This window comes from Eubalaena glacialis, chromosome 11, assembly GCF_028564815.1.
Source record: "Eubalaena glacialis isolate mEubGla1 chromosome 11, mEubGla1.1.hap2.+ XY, whole genome shotgun sequence".
Classification (NCBI taxonomy): domain Eukaryota; kingdom Metazoa; phylum Chordata; class Mammalia; order Artiodactyla; family Balaenidae; genus Eubalaena; species Eubalaena glacialis.
In genome coordinates this window covers 7,802,198-7,823,738 of record NC_083726.1, presented here as the reverse complement: position 1 = coordinate 7,823,738, position 21,541 = coordinate 7,802,198, and the positions used below count along the sequence as shown (strand labels likewise).

Below are 21,541 nucleotides of genomic sequence, written 5' to 3'. Positions count from 1 at the left end.
GGCTTCCTTGAGCTGAGAAGGAGAAACCTGTGTCCAGGAGGGCTGAGATCTGAAGATAGGACAGATTTTGTGAGCCCTGAGCTGGGACGAGGTTCCATGGATGCTGTGAATTCTAGGCTGTTGGCTTTTTGTTTAGGATGAACAGTTAAGAATGTGGGTTTTGGTGGATTATTTGGGGCTAAGAGCTGGGCTCTTGAGTCTTAGGTATAGGAAAGTTGAGGCATCAGTAGGTTTGGATTTGAAAATCTGAAAATAATAATCCCTTAAATAGCACTTTTTAGTTTATAACAAAAGGGCTTTCACATATGCTGGCTCATCTGTCCTCCATAGCAACCATGTCAGCTTGACATTTTTCAGTCCTCATTTTCCAGATGAGAAACCTGAGGCTTAGAGAGTTGAAGGTTCTCCCTGGAAAGTCACATAACAGAGCTAGGATTCCCACCTGGTTTTCTGCTTCCAAATCTTCACCTTTTCCCAGAGTCCTGGCTACCTTAGCAAGTTACTTTTCAAGCGCTTCTTGTGAGCATAGTGCGATGCTGTGGGGCAGGCTTGGGTTGAGTTTGCCACTTAGAGGCTGGCTGGGAAGAGAAAGTTAACTCTAGCGAACCAATGAGAGAACAAGGAAATGGTCAATACTAGGGTCAATGCCGTGGTAGTGGAGAGAAGAGAGAACTCTCAGGGTAACCTGGAAAAGTTAGGAAAGGCTTCCTTCAGCAAGTGGGTCTTGAACTTGAAAGAATGGGTATGCTTGGCTGGGGTGGAGAAGAGGTAGGGGATTCTGGGCTCACCACAATTGCTTCCACTCTGGGAGGTTGACGTACGTTCTAATTCTTACAGTGGCTCCTTGAGGGGTGGGCATTATTATCTCCATCTCACAGCTGAAGACACTGAGGAACACATGATTTATGTGGCTGGCCCAAGATCACCTGGCTGGATTTGAAGCCAGTCCTGTGTGACTGTTAAGTGTGCTACCTGGCGTCAGAATTGGACCACCTCCATCCCAAATATGTAGACAAGAACAGAGACCAAGACAGTTTGAACTGGCAAATGTTCTGGGGGTGGGGGCTTAAGCTAAAATGTCAGCAGGCTCCCCAAGGCCAGGGATTTTTAATGAACCAGCCCTGTGCCCCATGGCCTCGCGGGGCTGGCCCAGTGCAGGTACTCTCAGGAGGTTTCTGGAAGCCTGACTGCAGAAGGCAGAATGGTGGTGGAAGGAAGACTGGGCCCTGAGTGTGGAGATCTGAGTTCAGTTCCTAGTGCCTGCCAGTACCTGGCTTGACGCCGCGGAGGAGCCTGTGGCTTGGAAAGGAGAAAGATATGGATGATTAACCTGAGCTTCCCAAGGACAGGAACTGGGTCTGATTCACCCTCTGTGTCCCAGGCCCCCGTGGAGGTGCCAGGAGGACGCATTCAGCCATTTTGTTGTCAAATTAAATTATGTCCCAGTGTGGAGGAAGAAGATTTATTTTGCCCTGGGGGGTGGAAGGTCTTCCGAGAAGAAGTGCCATTTAAACATTTGAAAGATGGGTTGAGGGCTTCCCTGGTGGCGCAGTGGTTAAGAATCCGCCTGCCAATGCAGGGGACACGGGTTCAATCCCTGGTTGGGAAGATCCCACGTGCCGCGGAGCAACTAAGCCCATGCGCCACAACTACTGAGCCTGCGCTCTAGAGCCCGCGAGCCACAACTACTGAAGCCCGCATGCCTGGAGCCCGTGCTCCGCAACAAGAGAAGCCACCACAATGAGAAGCCTGTGCACCGCAACGGAGAGTAGCCCCTGCTCGCCGCAACTAGAGAAAGCCCGTGTGCGGCAACGAAGACCCAACACAGCCCAAAATAAATAAATAAAATAAAATTTTTTAAAAATTAAAAAAAAAAAAAAAAGAAAGATGGGTTGAGAAAGGCCAGAGAAAGGGCATTCTAAGGAGCGGCACTGAGCTGGACAAAGGCAGGGCAGTGTGAAGTAGGAACAGGCAGATCATCTGGTACAGCCACGGTGCAGATGGCAGGTGTGAGTTCAGGTTCAAGTCAGGCTCTGCCACTGTGGTCCCTTGGGTTCTCCAGGCCCAAGTTTCCATTTCCGAAAATGAGCCCTGAGGTTTGATGATGTTTGGTGGTAACCTCTGGGAGGAGCCCAGTGCCCGGGGATCGGGACAGGAGACTCAGATGAGAGGAACTAGAGGGGTTTAAAAATTTTTAGTAACTTAACAAACACCAATCCAGCAATTAGCTAGCGGCCAGCTGTCGTGAGTGGTTTCTCCTAGATGAGCTTATTCAATCTTTATGATAGCGCTATAGGTGGGTGCTCTAATTGTCCCCATTTTACAGATGAAGAAACTGTGGCACAGAGAGGTTAAGTGACATCGTGTAAGTGACAGAGCTAGAGAGCAAACCCGGGCAGTTTGGCTCTTGAGCTGGCCCAGTGGGGGACTAGGTAAGGCTGGGAGGGAGGGAAGCAGGAGGCTGACGGGGCTGGTGGTGGTAAGGTGAGACAGCAGAAGGTGGAGGTATCCTCTGAGGAAGTCTGGCTGCAGCCTCAGCTGGAGCCTCAGCTGGGGTTGATGAAGTGACTGCTACGTGTCAGCTCCCAGGAGCCTCCACAGAAGCCAGCTCCTTTCATCACATTTAATGGCCCATAGAAAACAGGCTCGTTTTCCTTTCTCTGTCATCACCAGCTATGGGGCTCCTTCCCACCTTATTTATTTCTCCTAGTGAGTCTGTTTCTTTGCAGGCGCCCTGATGGCTTCTGCAGGTGTGTTAGCGCTGTTTCCCCATCAGGCTATGGAGGCCCAGAGGGAAGGGGCGGCAGCATTTCTGCATCCAGGAGACATCTCTAGTTGACTTAAGTTCCGCAGCAATTCCTGAGCCCTGAATCAGAGGCTGAGACCCAGGCTGGATGGTGACAGTGGCAGTAGCGACAGCAGCCACCATGTCTGGATGGCGGCTGTGTGCCGGCCCTGTGCTTGTGCTTTCTGTGCTTTCTCTTACTGAATCCGCTTAACGACTCTTTGAGGCAGGAACGACTATTAACAGCCCCATTTTGCAGATGGGGAGACTGAGGTTCCAAGATCACACAGCTGAGGTAGAGCAGGGGGTCAGAGGGAGCCAGGCCTGCTGGACTTCCGAGTCCGAGGTCTTAGCTGTCCTGCAGGAGAGATGCTGTCAAGGTGTTTCAGTCTCCATGGAGCTCTTTTCTTATCTGTCTGGAAACCCTAATGATCTAACATTTGTATCGTGCTTTTGCCCACAGTCTCTCATTAATCCTCATGATAATCTTTCAAGATGAAAGAGGTCTCTGTTTTTCAGAAGAAACCCGAGGGGCCACCCACCCCCCAGTTCTTCCTGTCTTGTCCACACCATGACTCAGAGAGGGAAGCGGGTGTCAGATTCCCTGACACTGAGAGCCGGGGTCAGCCAGCGAGAATCCATCGAGCACTTCCTTGAGGGCTGCAGGCAAGGTCGAGGCTCTGACCCTTCTGGGCTTTTCAGAGGCTCATCTAAGCTCTTGTTCTCTGGAGCATTCCATGTCATACCCTGTCCCTTTGCAGGCAGAGGAACACAGGGCAGGGAGTCCAAAGTCCTGCCTTTCGTTCAGTCCCAGCACACACTTGCTGCATGAGCTGGGGCACCGTCATCCCGTCAGTCTTGGCCTCAGTCTCCTGTTCTGAGAAATGGCCTTGCTGATTCAGTCCCATCTGCCTCAGGTTTGCTCTGAAACTTAAATGAAGGAACTTTGAAAGCTATAAAGACCACCCAGTGTGAGGGCATGGTTGTGATTGCCATGAACATTTAATAACGTCCAGAGTGTTCCTGAATCTTCTCCACTGCTCACCTTGATCCAGGCCTGGACCACTGCAGTAGCCTCCTAACTGATCTCACACCTTCCCCTCTTGTCATCCATCCTCAACGCAGCAGCCAAGCGGATCTTCTCAAGAATGAGACCCTGTCACTCCTCTGCTGAAAACCTTCCAGTGGTTTCCTGGCACACATAGAGCACAGTGCTGGCTCTCCAGTTTGGCCCGTGTGTAGCTCTCTGACCAGCCTCAGCCTGTCCCTTGCCCCTTCCTTCCTGCTTGGCCTGCCCTCACTTCAGTACTGCAGCCTCATTGGCCTTCTGTCTTTTCCTTGAATAGTCTAAGCTTGTTCCCACCTCAGGGCCATTGTCTTCGCCGTACCCTGTTCCAGGTGTGCCCTTACCCCCCTCCCATGTTCCCGTGACTGGCTCCTAATTGTCCCTCTTAAATGCCACCTCCTTGGAAGGGCCTTCGCTAAGCTCCCAGCCTACCCCCCTCTCCATCATTCCCTGCCGTGTTTCCTATTTTAGTTTCTTTGTAACTCTTAACTGAATCATTACTTGTGCATTTAACACTGGCCTTTTTATTTGTCTTTCTATGCATGGACCACAAGCTGTCCAAGGCCAGGGACTTCATTAACCTTGTTCCCCCAGCATCTGGTAGAGCCCATTGCACACAAAGGTGTCCTGTGGTTATTTGTTGAGTAAATGAATAATAGTAGCAAGGTGGTCCAGAACAGCCCTTGCCAAAGAAGAGTGGCCTAGAAAGAAACTGCAAAGAAATTGGGGTTGACTGATTGAAAAGTACTTACAGGATAATTTTGAAAGTTGCCAAGTATTCTCTGATGGTGCCCAGTTCAGCAGAAACACAAATTTCTGACCTCCTCTGGGGGTGTGTGTGTGTGTGTGTGTGTGTGTGTGTGTAGGTGGAGGGGACTATGTAAATCTACCAAATAGTCTTGGAAGGTGGATATCATTAGCTCCATCTCATAAATGACAAAAAAGAGGCTCAGACTGATTCCCTGAAAGCTAGCGTGGGACAGGCCTAGGACTGGAACCGGCTCAGGGCCCTTTGCAGAGCAGCCCATGAAACTCTTGGTGCCCAGGTGGTAGGACCACAAGGATTTCTCCTCCCGTGAACAGGAGCAGTGACTTCAGATTGCTCAAAAAAAAAAAAAGAATGGTAACCAGTCACTCTGAGCTCTGGACTCTGGGCAAGCTCTGTTGTTTTTTTGTTTCTTTTTTTACAGTGAGCTTCTGTTACTTTTCCATTATATATATATATAAAAGAGTTACTGTTTAAATGTCTCAGTTTAGCAGCCTAGCAGGAGGGTCTTGGAGGTGGAGAAGCAGGAGTAGAGCTTGGGCCCCTGGAGAAAGATGTGGGTTTTGAACCCTTCTGTGCAGTTGGGCCCTTAGGTTGTTGCGAACAAGAAAGACAAGATGAAGAAAGTAAAAGCCTCTTTGGGGGACTTCCCTGGTGGCACAGTGGTTAAGAATCCACCTGCCAATGCAGCGGACACGGGTTCGAGCCCTGGTCCGGGAAAATCCCACATGCCGCGGAGCAACTAAGCCCGTGCGCCACAACTACTGAGCCTGCGTTCTAGGGCCTGCGAGCCACAACTACCGAGCCCGCGTGCCACAACTACTGAAGCCCGTGCGCCTAGAGCCCGTGTTCCGCAACAAGAGAAGCCACTGCAATGAGAAGCCCGCGCACCACAACGAAGAGTAGCCCCTGCTCACTGCAACCAGAGAAAGCCCACATGCAGCAACAAAGACCCAACACAGCCAAAAATAAATAACAAAAAAAAAAAGCCCTTTGGAACCAGAATGCTGTGGGAGGGTGGGGATTACTCTTTGCAGCTGACTCTTAGTTTGGCTTATGGTGGGGCCGTGGAGGGGGCCTGGGGGAAGTTTCTTGGACTTTGGTTTCTATGCAAGGTGGCCAGTTAAAAGAAACAAACTGCAGGTTGCTGAGGCCTGTGGGTATCCATTGCGTGTTCATTCCTGGACAGATGTTCCTGGCGGAGCCTGGAGGTGCCAGTACCTGTAGCCTGCTTCCCATGCAGCAGTGTGGCCTTGGGCAAGTCACAGATCCCTCCAAGCCTCATTTAAAAAAAAAAAAAGACTTTATTTTTGCAAGTCTCGCTTTTTGGTGGAAAGTGGGGGTAATAGCACCTACTTTTGAGATTACTGTAGGGATAAATAACCTGATTCCTGAGAGCAGGGCTTCTCAAGCACCTCTGTACCGCAGACCTATCAGGCAGCCTGGGGAAGCCCATGCATGCCTTCTCAGAATACTCTTTTTAAACGCGTAAAGTAAAATACACAGGATTACAAAGGAAACCAATTCTCTTGAACTACAGCTGGGCTTTTTCATCAATGCACTAAAAAATAAGATCTGCAGTGAGTCTAATGTAACTACCGTAATTTTGAAGTTGTGGTGAGCGTGAACGATATTTTGTTGTGTCTGTAGTAGCTGAAATTTGACAGGGAAAAAGCTGTGATTTCTTGTGCTGACACTACTGAGTGTATTGCCTACATTCGTAATCGAGGGGAATGTTAAATATCAGGTAGGAGTTAGTGAAAAAAGTTGCAAATGTTTTCCCAGACCCCTGAAGAAAAGTCACTTTCCCCTGAATTCTCTCCCTGGGCCCCAGGTTCAAAACCCCTGCCATAGAAGGTGCTTCACGCCCAGCAGGTAACCTCCAGAAATGAGCTGAGACCCCTCCCTGACCTCCTTGGATCAGAGGGTCCTCGGGCTCAATGCAGACCCAGAAAGCTGATGAGTGAGGTCGGGGACTGCGAAATTAAAGCCTTCCTGGTCTCTCTGGGTAAGCCATCGAGGGCCTGGTGAGTCAGGAGAAGTACCAGGCATGCAGATGACGTAACCTCAGGTGGTGGTCATGTTGCGCGTGGCCCGTCTGCAGGCTGCACTGGGGCAGGTGAGTGCTCGGGGTGGGGTGGCGGGGTGCAGTGTGGGTCTAGGCTGAAGGCAGCCTGTGGGGGTGAGGGAGCACTTTTGAGTCAGGAGGTGACAGTGCGTGGGCTCCAGAGTCCAACTGCCAGAGTTCAAATCCCAGCTCCGTCACTTAGTAACTAACCCTGGCAGGTCACTTCACCTCTTTGTGCCTTGGTTTCCTCATCTGTAAAATGAGGATGATAGTAGTACTTTCGTAAGGGGTGTTATGAGGATTAAGTATTATACTTAAAGCTCTTAGAATAATATCTGGTAAGAGAAAGTGCTTAATAAATGATGACTGAGGGATTTCCCTGGCGGTCCAGTGGTTAGGACTCCATGCTGTCACTGCCCAAGGGCCTGGGTTCCATCCCTGGTTGGGGAACTAAGATCCCACAGGCCACGCAGTGTGCCACAAAAAAAAAAAAAAGATTACTGAAATCCACATCTTCACTGTTATTCTAGGATTTATGAGACTCCACTTACTCAGAATATGTTTCTCTGTGCTGCTGAGAGATGAATCAGACTCAGCTTCTGGCTTCAAGGAGCTCCTAGTTTAGGGAGAGAATGGGAACATGAGCACATACTTTGAGTTAACTAGGATCGGTGCAGTGCTTGTGAGCTTGGGGTGCTGTGCAAAGGTGGGGTTTGGGGAAGGAAGGCTTCCTGGTAGAGGAGCCACCTCAGCTGAGCTTTTTTTTTTTTTTTAATTTATGTTAATCCTCTTATTTATTTATTTTTTGGCTGCATTGGGTCTTCGTTGCTGTGCGCGGTCTTTCTCTAGTTGCGGCGAGCGGGGTCTGCTCTTTGTTGCGGCGCGTGGGCTTCTCATTGCGGTGGCTTTTCTTGTTGTGGAGCACGGGCTCTAGGCGCGCGGGCTTCAGTAGTTGTGGCTCGTGGGCTCAGTAGTTATGGCTTGCGGGCTCTAGAGCGCAGGCTCAGTAGTTGTGGTGCTCAGGCTTTGTTGCTCCGCGGCATGTGGGATCTTCCCGGACCAGGGCTCGAACCCGTGTCCCCTGCGTTGGCAGGTGGATTCTTAACTACTGCGCCACCAGGGAAGCCCTCAGCTGAGCTTTAAAGAAGCACTGGGCATTAAGGTTGTTCCAGAAAGAGCGGGCAGCTTGAACGGGAAGCTGGATGCTCCAAAGTTGCTGGAGTGTCACATTCCAGGCCTGGCCATGGGTGGGTGCTGTGTGACCTGGATGAGCAGCTTGGCCTTTGTCCTCCTGGCAGTGGGTGTCATGCAAGGTTTTGTTTGTTTTCTAACTTTCTTCACAGGAAGTTGCAAAAATGGTAACAAAGAGTTTCCTTCACCCAGCTTCCCTTGATGGTGATATACAGCCAATATACATGATCAAAACGAGAAAACTGGCATTGGTACATTAGTGGACTACAGAGCTTATTCACTTTCCACCTTTTCTTAAACCTACATTCATTTGTGTGTGTGCACGCACCTGGAAGGGTTTTGATGTCACACGGGGGAGTGACGTTGACATGTATGTCGGATACCCCTGACCGCCAAATGGCAGCAGATTGGAAGGAGCTCGATGGAGGCTGTTGGCCAGAGATGATGAGGGCCTGCTCGTGGAGATGATGGGCGAAGAGTGAAGAAGTGTTTGGGAGGTAAAGGTGGAAGGAATTGGAGATTGACTGAGAAGAGGATGACGGTTGGATCTAGGACTAGAGTTGGGGAATAATGGAGGAGGAGCAGGATTAGGGGAGAAGCTGCTGAGTGAGGTTTGGGATGTGTTGAGTTAGAAGAACACCCAGCCCAACTGGGACGGGCGCCAGGGAGGACTTTCTGGACACAGAGGCATCCAAGCTGGGTCTTAAAGGATGAGTAGGAGTTGGCTGGGGGTGGGGTGGGGAGGAGGAGGGCATTCCAGGTAGAGGGTTCAGGATTAGGAAAGGCACAGAGGTCATAAACAGTCTGGGTATTGGACATCTGGGTAGCACTTCCCAGAAGGTAAGAGATGTGAATCTGAAATATTGGGGAGGGGGTGAGCCTGGTGGGAGGAATAGATTTGTGAGTCACTGACATGACTCATGAGATCATGAAATGCAAGAGCTCATCTGGGAAGAGCATGTCAAGTGAGGAGAGCAGGAACACCATCCCTTAAATGGAAGACCTGGGCAGAGGAGGAGGAGGACCAGCAGACGCAGCCAAGGGTCCTAGAAAAGGCCAGTAAAAAACTGTCCCCCACTGGACTCAGCAGCTAGGCGGTCCCTGGGATGGGGAGGACCCTTGGCAAGCACCCTCAGTGGAGTGGGCACGGGCTTGCTGTGAGAAGGAAGTGAGGATGTGGGAACAGCGTAGACAACCCTTTCACGAAATGTGACCAAGAGGCGGAAGGGATAAATTGGGAGATTGGGACTGACATATACACACTACTGTATATAAAATAGGTAACTAATAAGAACCTGCTGTATAGCACAGGGAACTCCACTCAGTACTCTGTAATGGCCTATATGGGAAAAGAATCTAAAAAAAAAAAGTGGTTATATGTGTATGTATAACTGATTCATTTTGCTATACACCTGAAACTAACACAACATTGTAAACTATACTCCAATAAACATTTTTTTTTAATGTGACCAAGAAAGGGAATCAAGGTTGTGCTAGCCAGAAGGGGATTCAGGAGCAGAGGAAAGAATTATTTTGGGGGTGGGGGAGTCTTGAGCATGATGACACACTCAAGGTCCTGGGGCTGGGTCTGATTACTTAATGGGCGACAATAAGGGTAATTATGGTGATGTGTGTGGGCCCTGGGGCCAGGCTGCTAGGGTTTGAATCCCAGCTCTACCTTGTTTCAGCTGTGTGACCTTGGGCAAGTCACTTAACTTCTATGTGCCTCTGTTTCCTCCTCCACAAAATGAGAATGATAGCAGTCCCTATCTCATAGGATTGTGCGATCCTTAAGGAAGGTATTATGTGTATAGGGATCATGACAGCCCCTGGAACATGGTAGCCACTCAGGAAATGTTAATATTATTACCTGATTGTGAATTTATCTCGGTCTCAGTTTTTCTCATTTATTTATTCAACACTCATTCATTCTTATCTAGGTAATGCTTGGATTGGATGAGTTGATACTCATTCATCCATTTCTTTTTCATCCAAACCACCATTTCCTGAGCACTTCCTCTGTGTCAAGCATGGGCCAGACGTTGAGATTTTGGAGGGGCTAGCACAGTCCCTTCCTGGTCTGATGAAGATCTGAGTCTTTAAAATTCTGTCATTTTCAAACCCTTCTCCAAAATGGAAAAAACAATGTGTTTCCTTCATGGTTCTCAGGTCAACGGTTTGGTCTTTTTCTTGGGAAGAACAGTCCATGGACATTTTGGCAGTCCTGGAGCACTGGGCTTAAAATCAGGCTACTGGTTCCCATTTGGCCCCTGTCCTACTGTTGGCCTGATGTCAGTCATCTCATTTTGTATTTTAGATTACAAGGCTAATACTTGCTCTCTGCAAAAAGTCCAAACCATGCTGAGGTATATAAAGCAGAAAGGAAAGTGGTCTGTGTGCTCTTGCCTCTTGGCAGATCCCAATTCCTGGAGAGAACCAGTTAAATTGGAGAATATTCTCTCACACAGATGTAATCATACAACCCAAAATGTTCTGAAATCTGCTTTTTTCCTTTCTCAACCGTGTACAGAGACATCTCCATGACAATACATATAGATTCAATAGCTGTATTGTATTCCATAATGCAAGTGATTGATTAAGCTAATTCTTTACTGGTGGACATTAAGGTTGCTTCTAGTTTTTTTCTCTTTAAAAAAAAAAAAAGAATCCCTGGGGACTTCCCTGGTGGTCCAGGGGTTAAGACTCCGTGCTCCCAATGCAGCGGGCCCGGGTTTGATCGCTGGTCAGGGAACTAGATCCGCATGCCTGCAACTAAGAGCCTGCATGCCGTAACTAAAAAATCCGCATGCTTAAACTAAAAGATCCCGCACGCTTCAACGAAGATCCCGCACGCAGCAGTGAAGATCCTGAGTGCCGCAGCTAAGACCCAGTGCAGCCAAATAAATAAATAAATATATTTTTTAAACCCCTGTACAAATATAATTTGAGGGCTTGTACAAGGATTTTGGTAGGTTAAATTCTTGGAAGAGAAATTTCTGGGTCAAAGGGAAAGGGCATTTTATCATTTGGAAGGCTTTTGGCTGCAAGTAACAGAATTCCTTCCTCAAAATGGAGTTTATTAAAATCTCAAGTGATAAATGAGGTGGAGCAGTTCAAGGGTCAGTTTATTGAGTCAGTTTATTAAACACCTTTCGGCAGTCTTTCTTCTCTGCCATCTTCTTGCTACGCTCTGCCATACAGCAGCAGGAAAAGGGATTAGTTCTCCTGTCCTATTTTAAGTGTGAAGGAAGTCTTTCCCAGAAGCCCCTTAGCTGATTTCCTCTCCTTCCTATTGGCCAGGGTGATGTCACATGCCCTCGTCCAAGGCAATCCTGGCGAGGAAAAGGACCCTTACGATTGGTTTAGCCCAGTGCAGCGTCACGGGGGTACCTGGGAAAGCAACAGTATTGGGGCAGTGCCAGGGAGGAGGAAGGGAAGCTGGCTGCTGGGTAGGCAGCTTGCTCATTTTGGTAGACGTTGCTTCACAGACACCGTCAGTTCACACACTCAGTGTATTGGCAGTGTTGGAGAGTGCCCATTCCTCTGCCTCATCGACCTGGCTCTCTTCTCTCATTAGCCTCATGAGTGAAAAGCGTCCTCTTGTTGTTTTAACATGTGGTTCTGTCATCAGTGAGTTTCTTTTCCTTTTTTTTTTTTTTTTTTTTTTTTGGCTGTGCCACGCAGCTTGTGGGATCTTAGTTCCCCAACCAGGGATCGAACCCAGGCCCCTAGACCTGAAAGCACTGGGTCCTAACCACTGGACTGCCAGGGAATTCCCTGAGGATCGTTTCTTTTTTTTTTTTTTTAATAAATTTATTTATTTTTGGCTGCATTCGGTCTTCGTTGCTGTGCACAGGCTTTCTCTAGTTGTGGCGAGCGGGGGCTACTCTTCATTGCAGTGCACGGGCTTCTCATAGCGGTGGCTTCTCTTGTTGCAGAGCACAGGCTCTAGGCATGCGGGCTTCAGTAGTTGTGGCTCGCGGGCTCAGAGCTCAGGCTCAGTAGTTGTGGCGCACGGGCTTTGTTGCTCCGCGGCATGTGGGATCTTCCTGGACCAGGGATTGAACCCCTGTCCCCTGCATTGGCAGGCAGATTCTTAACCACTGCACCACCAGGGAAGTCTCCCCGAGTAACTTTTCTTAATGAATTATATTTCCTGTGAATTTCCTGTTCATGTTCTTTGCCCACCTTTTAAAGTAATCATAATGATTATAAAATAAAAATAGTTGATATTAAATGTTTATCTTATGTCAGACATCTCATTGAACCTTCACATCAACCCTTTACAGTAGATATTACTTTTCCTCTTTTAGAGGCGAGGGAAGTGAGACACCGAGAAATTAAGCAGCTTGTATGAAGCTGATAGGGAACAGATCTTGGAGCTGAACCCAGGTGTGCACCTGGGTGTGAGGTCAGGTACTAAGCTGATACATTGAGGGAATCATTTTCTGTTGGCTCTAATTCACAGCTGTATTTCTGAGAAGAGCCCATTTGAGGCAGATCCATCTTGAAATTCCTAAATTATAAGAACCTGGACCCAGAGTTGGGGGACTGCCCAGCTTGGCGGTGGGAATCTTTTTTCTTCAAAAAGGAATGAGATTTGTTTGGCTTACATGCTCCTTGTTCCTCCACCAAGTGCCCTATCCGAGTCGTGCCTGACCCTCACCCTCGAGGAACTCGCCTCCCTCTTTAGCTGAGAACACATGATCTTTTAACCACTGTCTTAGTCTGCTCTGGCTGCTTAACAAAGTATCATAGACTGGGTGTCTTAAACAACAGAAATTTATTTTCTCGCAGTTTTGGAGGGTGGGCGACCCAGATCAAGGTGCTGGCGGATTTGGTTTCTAGTGAGAGCTCTCTTGTGCTTGCAGACAGCTGGCTGCCTTCTCACTGTGGCCTCATCTGGCCTTTGCTTGGTGATGCCTGCCTGCGGGGAGAGGGAGGGAGAATTCTCTGGTGTCTCTTCTAATAAAGACACTAATCCTATCAGATCAGGACCCTACCCTTATAACCCCATTTAACCTTAATTACCTCCTCTGAGGCCCTATTTCCAAACAGTCACATTGGGGGTTAGGGCTTCCAACATAAGGTTTTCGGGGGACACAAACATTCAATCTATCAATTCTGCCCTTGCCCCCCCCCCAAATTCATGTTCTCATCACATGCAAAATGGATTCATTCCATCCCGATAGCCCCCGAATTCTTAACTAATTCCAGCATCAAGTCTCAAGTTCAGAGTCTCATCTGAATCAGATATGGTTAAGACTGGAGGTGTGATTCATCCTGAAGCAAAATTCCTCTCCAGCTGTGAACTTATGAAACCAGACAAGTTATAAGGTTTCAAAATACAATGGTGGGACAGGCATGGGATAGACATTTCCATTCCAAAAGGGATTCATCGGAAAGAAGAAAGAGGTCACAGGTTCCAGACAAGTCCAAAGCCCAATGGGGCAAATTCCATTCGCGTTTCAGGCTTGAGAAGCATCTTTGGCTTGATGTTCCCCCTTCCCGGACCACTGGGGCACAGCATCACCCCCACAGCTCTTCCAGCACTTTGCCCCCCAAGGCTCTGGGCCTGTTGAAAAGGAGGCAGTGGCCCCACCCTTTGAAACCAAGGAGGCAACCCTGATGATCTCTGAATTATCTTTGGGGTTATATTTCCCTTTTCTTAAAGGATAGAGCATGTTTGCAGCCAAATCGCTCTATGATCCTGTCCTGTAGAATTCCAGAAGTCCTGCAGCCTTCTTTCATTCCGTCATCCAGCCTTCTCTGTCCCCTTTAGTTCAAACTGGCATTATTTCTGCTGGTATAATTCCATCTCTATTTCTGACTTCTGCTGATGGCTGATTTGATCCATACTAATCTCCTTACCAAACAGTTGTTCAGCCACACCCTAGGTGTTCTCTTCAGAACACTCCTCATTTTTTGCAATATGGATAAGCTGAGAATGTTCTAACTCTTCAAGTTCTGGTTCCTTTTGTTAAACGATTCCTTTTTCAATTCATCTCTCTTCTCTCGTATTTTACCATAAGCGGTAAGGAGGACTCATGCCACAACTTCCATACCTGGCTTAGAAAGCTCCTCTGCTAAATATTGTTTCATCGCTTGCAAAGTCTACCTTCCACCAAATACTAGAACACTATTCAGCCAAGTCCTTTGCCACTTTCCAACAAGGATCACCTTTCCTCCGGTTTCCAATAACCTGTCCTTCATTTTCATCTGAGATCTCACCAGAATTGCCTTAGTGTCCATATTTTTACCAACAGTCCTTTCATGGCAGTCTGGGGGTTTTTCTAGAATGTACCACAAAACTCCTTCAGCCTCTACTCATCGTCCAGCTCCAAAGTCACTTTTGTATTTTTAGTGTTTGTTATAGCAGCACCCCACTTCTCGGTACCAAAATCTCTATTCGTCTAGCCAGGCTACCAGAAGAAAATACTGGATCAGAGCCCTACCCTCGTGACCACATTTGACCTGAATTACTTCCTCAGAGGCCCCTTCTCCAAGTACAGTCACACTGGGGGTTAGGGCTTCAACATATGAATTTGGGCAGGGACACAAACATTTAATTCAAAACAACCACCTATAAAAATGTTCTTCCCAGGGCAGGGAAACTGAGGAAAAGGGAGGCGTGTGGGGCATTAGATGACTGGCAGTTTTGCTAATGAGATGAAATCTATTTGCCAGCCCTGGCCTGGGAACTTTACACTCAATAAAATGAATCTAGAGTGGTCGATATATAGATCCTGGGACAGGAAATTGAGAGAAACATATTTTTGTGTGGGAGCCTTCCCCCCAGTCACTCCACAGACACATCTGCCTTCTCTGGGACACAAGCGCTCACGGACACCAAGCACAGGCTCAGGTGCCTGGGAAGGTTGCTGAGCGGTTCCGCCTCTACTGTGCCTTTGAGGGGGGAGGGCAGCAGTGTCTTTACCAACGTAAAGTCAGCAGTTGTAGGCCTTGTGAGCCGTCTGAGCCTCACTCTCCCCATCTCTCAAATGTGGGTCCCAGCATGGTCCAGCCCACAGTCAGGATCAGATAAAAGGTGGGAGATGACAGTGATTTCATAAACCATCACATGCAGCCTGCCAGAAGGCCTGCCCTCCCTGACACCAAGGAGCCAACTCCTACTCAACCTTCAAAACCCAATTCAGATGTTGCCCCTTTTGAGGAGCTTCCACTTTCTTTGTGCCTCATCCCAGCCTGTTTACCACAGGAGTCTGGTTTGGGGTACAGCTGCTGGGATATCTTTGCATGCCTCTAACTAGGTTGTAAGGCCTGAGTAGGGAAGGCACCCTGGCCTTCTCATCTGCATATAATGGGCATATGGCAAATGTTGACTTGAATGTCCAGCACAGGAATTCTGATCTAATAGCCACCATTTATTAAGTGTCTGCGGTATACCAGGCCTTGAAATGAGTGCCTTCTATGTATTAATCCTGTTGGTGGGTGCTAGTTGTAATCTCCAATTTACCCAGCAGGAAACTGCCACTCGGGGGATCTGAACCCCTCTCCATAGCCCACGTGCATGGCCGCACTGCTCCTTTGGGATTTTGGTGGTCAGAGAAGTGGATTCACGCCCACTGGGTGAGGAGCCTTCTTCATAGAAGGCCTGGGGCAGAGAATGTTTATTCCCTGGCATGGGCTTCAGACCTATCAGGAATTACCACTGGGATGGATACAGGTAGCATTTGTTTCTGTTTGCTCAGACCTCAGGGCCTAGAGAACTGACTCAGAGATGCGTCTCTGACCACTGAGGTTTTCTGAGAGGACTGCGGGCTGAACGGGGCCGGGGGTTGGGGGTGAGGGAGCGTAGTAGGGCAGGCGTTCCCACGAGGCATGGGCTGGTGTGGGGAATTTTGTGTGTGTGTGTGGTTCTATAACTTTACTGGACAATCACCAGTTAGTGCTCATCCACATTAACTGTAGATTTTTTAAAGTGGTGACAGGTACATAGGTAACCAACTTACAGAGTTTGTTTGGTGACTCTTCATCTTCGTTATGTTTTCTGGACAACCACACACGGATACGGTATGGGACATTCCTTATTCCTTTGGCCTAGACAGTTTTGTTGAGCCTGGTGTCAATGCGTCCTTCTGGAGTTCCCATCTCCTTTGTGGCATATTTCTGGATTTCTTTGAGTGCCCGAGGGGCGCGCTTCTTGAAACCCACCCCATGGATGCGCCTGTGAACGTTGACAGTGTATTCTCTGGTCACTACCTCGTTGATGGTGGACCAGCCCTTCTTCTCGCCACCCTTCTTTGCGGGAGCTGTCCTGCCGGGCCGGGGTTGGAAAAGATGGTGTGGGGAACTGGGCCAGCAAAGGTAAAGAGAGGCTCTAGGCTGGGTAGGACAGAGTCTGATTTGTGGTTTGAAAGACCCCTGTGATGACCTTGAGGAGATGGGGGCAGTGAGGAGGCTGGTCCTTGTCTGGGGCAGGTGGTGTGGAGGGATGGGCGTGGCAGCTGTGGCCATGCCCTGTGCCGCTGGCCATCAGGCCTGCGGCACCTTCCCCCATCCCACAGCTCCCCTGCCAGTGCTGGGCCTCCCTGTGTGGTGATGGGTGCACCTTTGTCTTCCCCACCTGAAGACCCTCTCTTCCAGGGCAAGGATTGGGTCTGACCCCAGGCTCCCAGGAAATAGGGTGAATGAGTGTGTGATGGTCGTGTTGACGGGACCAGGAGCGGCTCCATGGAGGAGCCAGGCTTTGAAGGATGGATGGAATTTCGTTCACAGGATGGAGAGGAGCATGGCTGCACAGGTGGAAGGACCTGCAGAGGCGCAGGCTAGGAGACAGGAAACCCCAGCAGCCTGTTCCGGCTGGAGGCCTGCGTGGGGCGTGGGTGTGAGGATGATGAGAGCTTGTGTCACAGACAGGGACACTGAGGACAGAGAGAGCGACCAAGAGACCTGCTCGGTGAGGCACAGGCGGCTCGGGGCCACCGCAGCCTGCCTCCTGCAGGAGAACAGGATCTTTGTGTCCATCCCAGGGACACTTGCAGAGGTTTTGGCAGGAGGGAGGAGCGGTGCTGGAGGACACACACTTCCGCGGTTGTTGGACTGTTGCTCTGAGCCAGGTGCTCTGCACGTGTCTAACCCCTCACGACAGCCAATGCGGTGGGAGTGCCATCAGCCCCACTTTCCCCATCAGGAAAATGACTGAGGTCCAAAGTCACATTGTGTGCACATGCTGGCCTTCACACCCAGGTCTGAGTCCAGAGCCCTGGCCCAAGGCCCTGGCAGCGTGAACAGGCGTGTAGTGAGCACTTGCCAGTGGCCCTGGTCCTGCCTGGGGTGGGGAGCTGCTGTGTGCGACAGTGTTCTGGGAGCCTGAAGACGCGGTGTGGCTCTCCCCCTCCTGGGAAGGACAAGCGGGAGGAGGGAGGTTCCGGTGGCCTGAGCTCTTTGCTCCCGTACTCTCGTCTCCTTGGAGCCTCACAGACACCCTGCCGGCCCCGGGCCACACGGCATCTCACAGCTCAGAGCGTGGGGCAGGATGTGGCCCTTGACAAGCTGGGTTCCAGCCCTGTTTGCCCGCTCACTGGTCGAGTGACCTTGGGAAAGAGACTTCTCGTCTTCGTGCCCCCACTTTCCTCATCTGTAAAATGGGCTTAGTGACCCCTGCCTGCTTACCTTATGTGAGGACAACGTGGTAGAACCCAGGTGGAAATAAAGGACAAGGAAGTAGAGAATTTTTAGAAGGTGTCAATTTGATACACTTGCTGCCTCTCCAAAGTAGCTGGGTGTTTTTTACACCTTTTTACACCTCTTTTCCAGTGAGGCAGTGAGGATCCACTCCCCGTGTCCGCATACCGGCCCTCTGTGGATGCTGTGCGGGGGCCGAGGTACAAAGCGGGAGGTCCGTCCCCCAGTCCTGGGCTGGGCAGTCCCACCTCCCGGCCTTGCCCATATCCTCTTGCAGTACCGGTTTGATGGGGCAGAGCATGGAAAGGGCCCATGAATGGCTGGGACAGAAAGTGCTGGCCAGCTGGGCCGTGGGCACCCCAGCCTCAGATTCTGACCCGGGGAAGGCCCAGCCCCCTCCTGGCTGTCACTGCATGGGACCAGCTGACCTCCATGGTTGCAGGGAGGGGGAGCTAGGCGGGCTGTCTGGATCTGGCCACGAGCTCCCAGCTCCCGGGGGCTCACCCTGGAGGTACCAGACCCCTAGCTGCTCTGTCTGAGCCTCCCTTCTCCTTAAGCACTCCCGCCTTCAGTTTTCACTCCCTTCATCTCCGGAGCACATCCCTGCACGAGTTGAGTGCCTCTCACTTGCTGTGCAACTTCAGGCCATCCCTCAGCCTCGCTGAGCCTCGGTCTCCCTCATCTGTAACGTGGGGAATTCCCTCCATCTCACCGAGATGGTGCAGGTACCGGGCCACGCCGGCCTGGTGCAGTGGGGGCCAGCCAGCTCATGAAGGGGGCTCCCTGAGCTTTGGTTTCCTCCTTGGTAAAATGGGGACAAAATGACACCCGCCTCATGGCAGATTCAGTGAGACCCTCATACAGAGTGCCTGGCCCACGTGTGGTGCTACATTGTAGCTGTGATCATCGGCATTGTTCTTCTGTGTCTCTTCTCCCCAAACTGTGCTTAGTGGTAAAACAAGGTTTCTCCCTTGAGCTTTAGGGTATCCTGTGCAGTATTGCAGCCCCAGCCATGCATGGGAAAGGGCAGGTGGCCTGCAAGCAGCCCGGGCCCATCAAAGTCACTGTGCAAACTCAGGGTCCAGTGGGATGTGGGTGTGGAGGGCAGAGCTGTGTACCTGCTTCAGACACTTTGTGTAGACCTCGAGACAGGTCACCGCCCTCGGGGACACTCCCGCCACCCGCCCCGGCACCTGTGAGGTGGGGTGAGCACGGGAGTGAGGGAGCACGCGTTGGGGGCTTGGGGGTTGGACGGTGACTGGCCCCCGCTGACTGCCTGATGGATTGTGTTCTCTCCCCAGAGACTGATGGAGAGGCAGAGACGGAAAGCGGACATCGAGAAGGGGCTGCAGTTCATTCAGTGAGTGTGCGGTGGGCCCGGCTGGGCAGGGTCCCCTGAGGCATCCCCGGAGCACGTGCTCGCCAGCTCTCCCTTTTCTTGCTCGCTGAGCCTTTGCTTCCCAGGCTGCCTGTGTGTTGGGGAGTGAGGAGGTGGGACAGGCTGGGAAGGGGCTGGCATGGCAGGGGCCGGAGTTACCCCTAACCCTGAGCCATGAACTCACCCCACACATATGCGCTCCCTGACCCTGTTTACCCTTTGGTCTCATCCGGCATATCATTTTACCCTCCCCCTCCATGCCTGCTCCTACGCTCCCTGTTAATTCTCTTGCTTGTCTGTGCACATCTTATACTAAATCCCTAGTTCTTGCTTACTGAGCATGTCTTTCTGGCTCCGTGCTGGGCTCTTCACATCCATCATCTCTCTAATCTTCACAGCAGCCCAGTAGAGCAGGTGGTCTTGTCTCCATTTTACAGATGAGAAAACTGAGGCTCAGAGAGGTTAAGAAACATGTTTACAGTCACACAGCTATTAAGTGACGGAAACCTGGGTCTCGCTGACTCCAAGCCCACATCTCTTTGCATTATTTGCCCCCTGTACCCACATGCCATGTTTGTTTTTTCATCTTTTTCTTTACACGTAAAATATTTTTACTAACTCTTTTCTTTTATCTCTCTGAAATGGACCCTCAGAGGCATGTTTATCATGATGCTAATGAAGCATAAGCTCCTGGCCCCTCGCTTGCACGGGTCCTTTCTGAAGCCTTTCAGGACCCGCTTGCATGGGTCCTTTCTGAAGCCCTGAAAGGCTCCCTAAGCAATTCTTTGTTTCTAATTTTGTGTTCTTTTTCTTAAATACGACTCCCCACAGAACTGGGATTTGCATCTGCACACCCTCATATACTCCCCAATTTTGTTCTCTCACAGAGACCTGCAAAACATGACCTGCCTTTTCACCACAAGCTGGGTCCCTTTTCACACACACACACACACACACACACACACACACGCACGCAGGATCTGTTCCTGTTTATATTCACACACCACGCTCTCCTTCCTCAACTTGCAACACAGCCACTTTTCCTGGCTTCGGCCCGCTCAGAGCTGCCCTTCACTGGGGGTTCTTCTTCCATGTGGGGGAGGGCTTTGATTTTGGGAAAGTGCCTGAGTTTTATTCAGAGGCCAGTCTGGTGAACAAGGCAAGCCTTGGGAGTTCTGTCTTTTTTTTTAGATTTTTATTTCACATTGGAGTATAGTTGATTAACAATGTTGTGTTAGTTTCAGATGTACAGCAAAGTGATTCAGTTATACATATACAAGTATCTATTCTTTTTCAACTTCCTTTCCCATTTAGGTTATTACAGAGCAGAATTCCCTGTCCTATATAGTAGGTCCTTGTTGGTTATCTATTTTAAGAATTCTGTTTTTTTTTAAATAAATTTATTTATTTTTATTTATTTGTTTTTGGCTGCATTGGGTCTTTGTTGCTGCACGTGGGCTTTCTCTAGTTGCAGTGAGCGGGGGCTACTCTTTGTTATGGAGCACGGGCTCTAGGCACGCAGGCTTCAGTAGTTGTGGCACGTGGGCTCAGTAGTTGTGGTGCACGGGCTTAGTTGCTCCACGACCTGTGGGATCTTCCCAGACCAGGGATCGAACCTGTGTCCCCTGCATTGGCAGGCAGATTCTTAACCACTGCGCCACCAGGGAAGTCCCAAGAATTCTGTTTTTTTGTTTTTTGTTTTTTTTTTAAATAAATTTATTTATTTATTTATTTATTTTTGGCTGTGTTGGGTCTTCGTTTCTGTGCAAGGGCTTTCTCCAGTTGCGGCGAGCGGGGGCCACTCTTCATCGCAGTGCGTGGGCCTCTCACTGTCGCGGCCTCTCCTGTTGCGGAGCACAGGCTCCAGACGCGCAGGCTCGGTAGTTGTGGCTCACGGGCCTAGCCGCTCCGCGGCATGTGGGATCTTCCCAGACCGGGGCACGAACCCGTGTCCCCTGCATTGGCAGGCGGATTCCTAACCACTGCACCACCAGGGAAGCCCCAAATTCTGTTTTTAAGTCACTGATTTTTGCGGAGTTGGAACTCTGAGCCCCAGACCTAGATCCACATCCCGGTGTCCCTGCTTCCTGATGGTCTCAGTGCCTGCGAAATGGAGAGATAATGCCACTTCCCTCCCAGGGTCGTTGTACTTGGGATAAATGTTAGCCTTGTGTCCTCCTTCCCCTTCCCAAAGGGGAGCTCTGAGAAGGTTTAGCAGCAGGCTTCTTGGGAACCCATGTGTTGGTCTCCTGAGGGACTGCTTTGCAGCATACATAGAAGGACCTGCTCCTTTAAAAATGACTTTCCTCACGTACTGACTTCATGTGCTTAGCAAACGTTTATTAGGCATTTCTGGGCACAGAGCACCGTAGGAACCATAAAGTGGTCTGAACAGGTGGGTGCATGGCTCGTGTAGAGCCTTGAACACCAGAGTGAGGCGACCTTGAGGACAGGGTATGACCTATTGAAGATGAAGCTGATGCTGGAAGAGGAGAGGCTGGAGGTGGGAGACCAGTTAGGAGGAGAGTGGTGGGGCCAGTGCTGGGGCAGGAGGGATGGGCCCTGGTCTCTGATGGTGGGAGGCAAGTGAGAGGGCGGGTGACTGGCCCCGCTGTCATAATCAGGGACACCTCCTCCCA

At 50.1% G+C, this 21,541-nt stretch overlaps 1 protein-coding gene and 1 pseudogene across 1 annotated transcript in view; one reads left to right on the top strand and one right to left on the bottom strand.

Moving 5' to 3' along the window:
* Positions 1-21,541, top strand: part of ZC3H7B (zinc finger CCCH-type containing 7B) — a 53,742-nt gene that overhangs the window by 1,696 nt on the left and 30,505 nt on the right. The window contains exon 2 of the mRNA XM_061206404.1: positions 18,826-18,884. Coding sequence (XP_061062387.1) covers positions 18,832-18,884 — 53 coding nt within the window. The 5' untranslated portion in view covers positions 18,826-18,831. The remainder of the gene's footprint in view (positions 1-18,825; positions 18,885-21,541) is intronic.
* On the bottom strand, positions 10,899-16,354 carry LOC133101619 (large ribosomal subunit protein eL31-like; annotated as a pseudogene).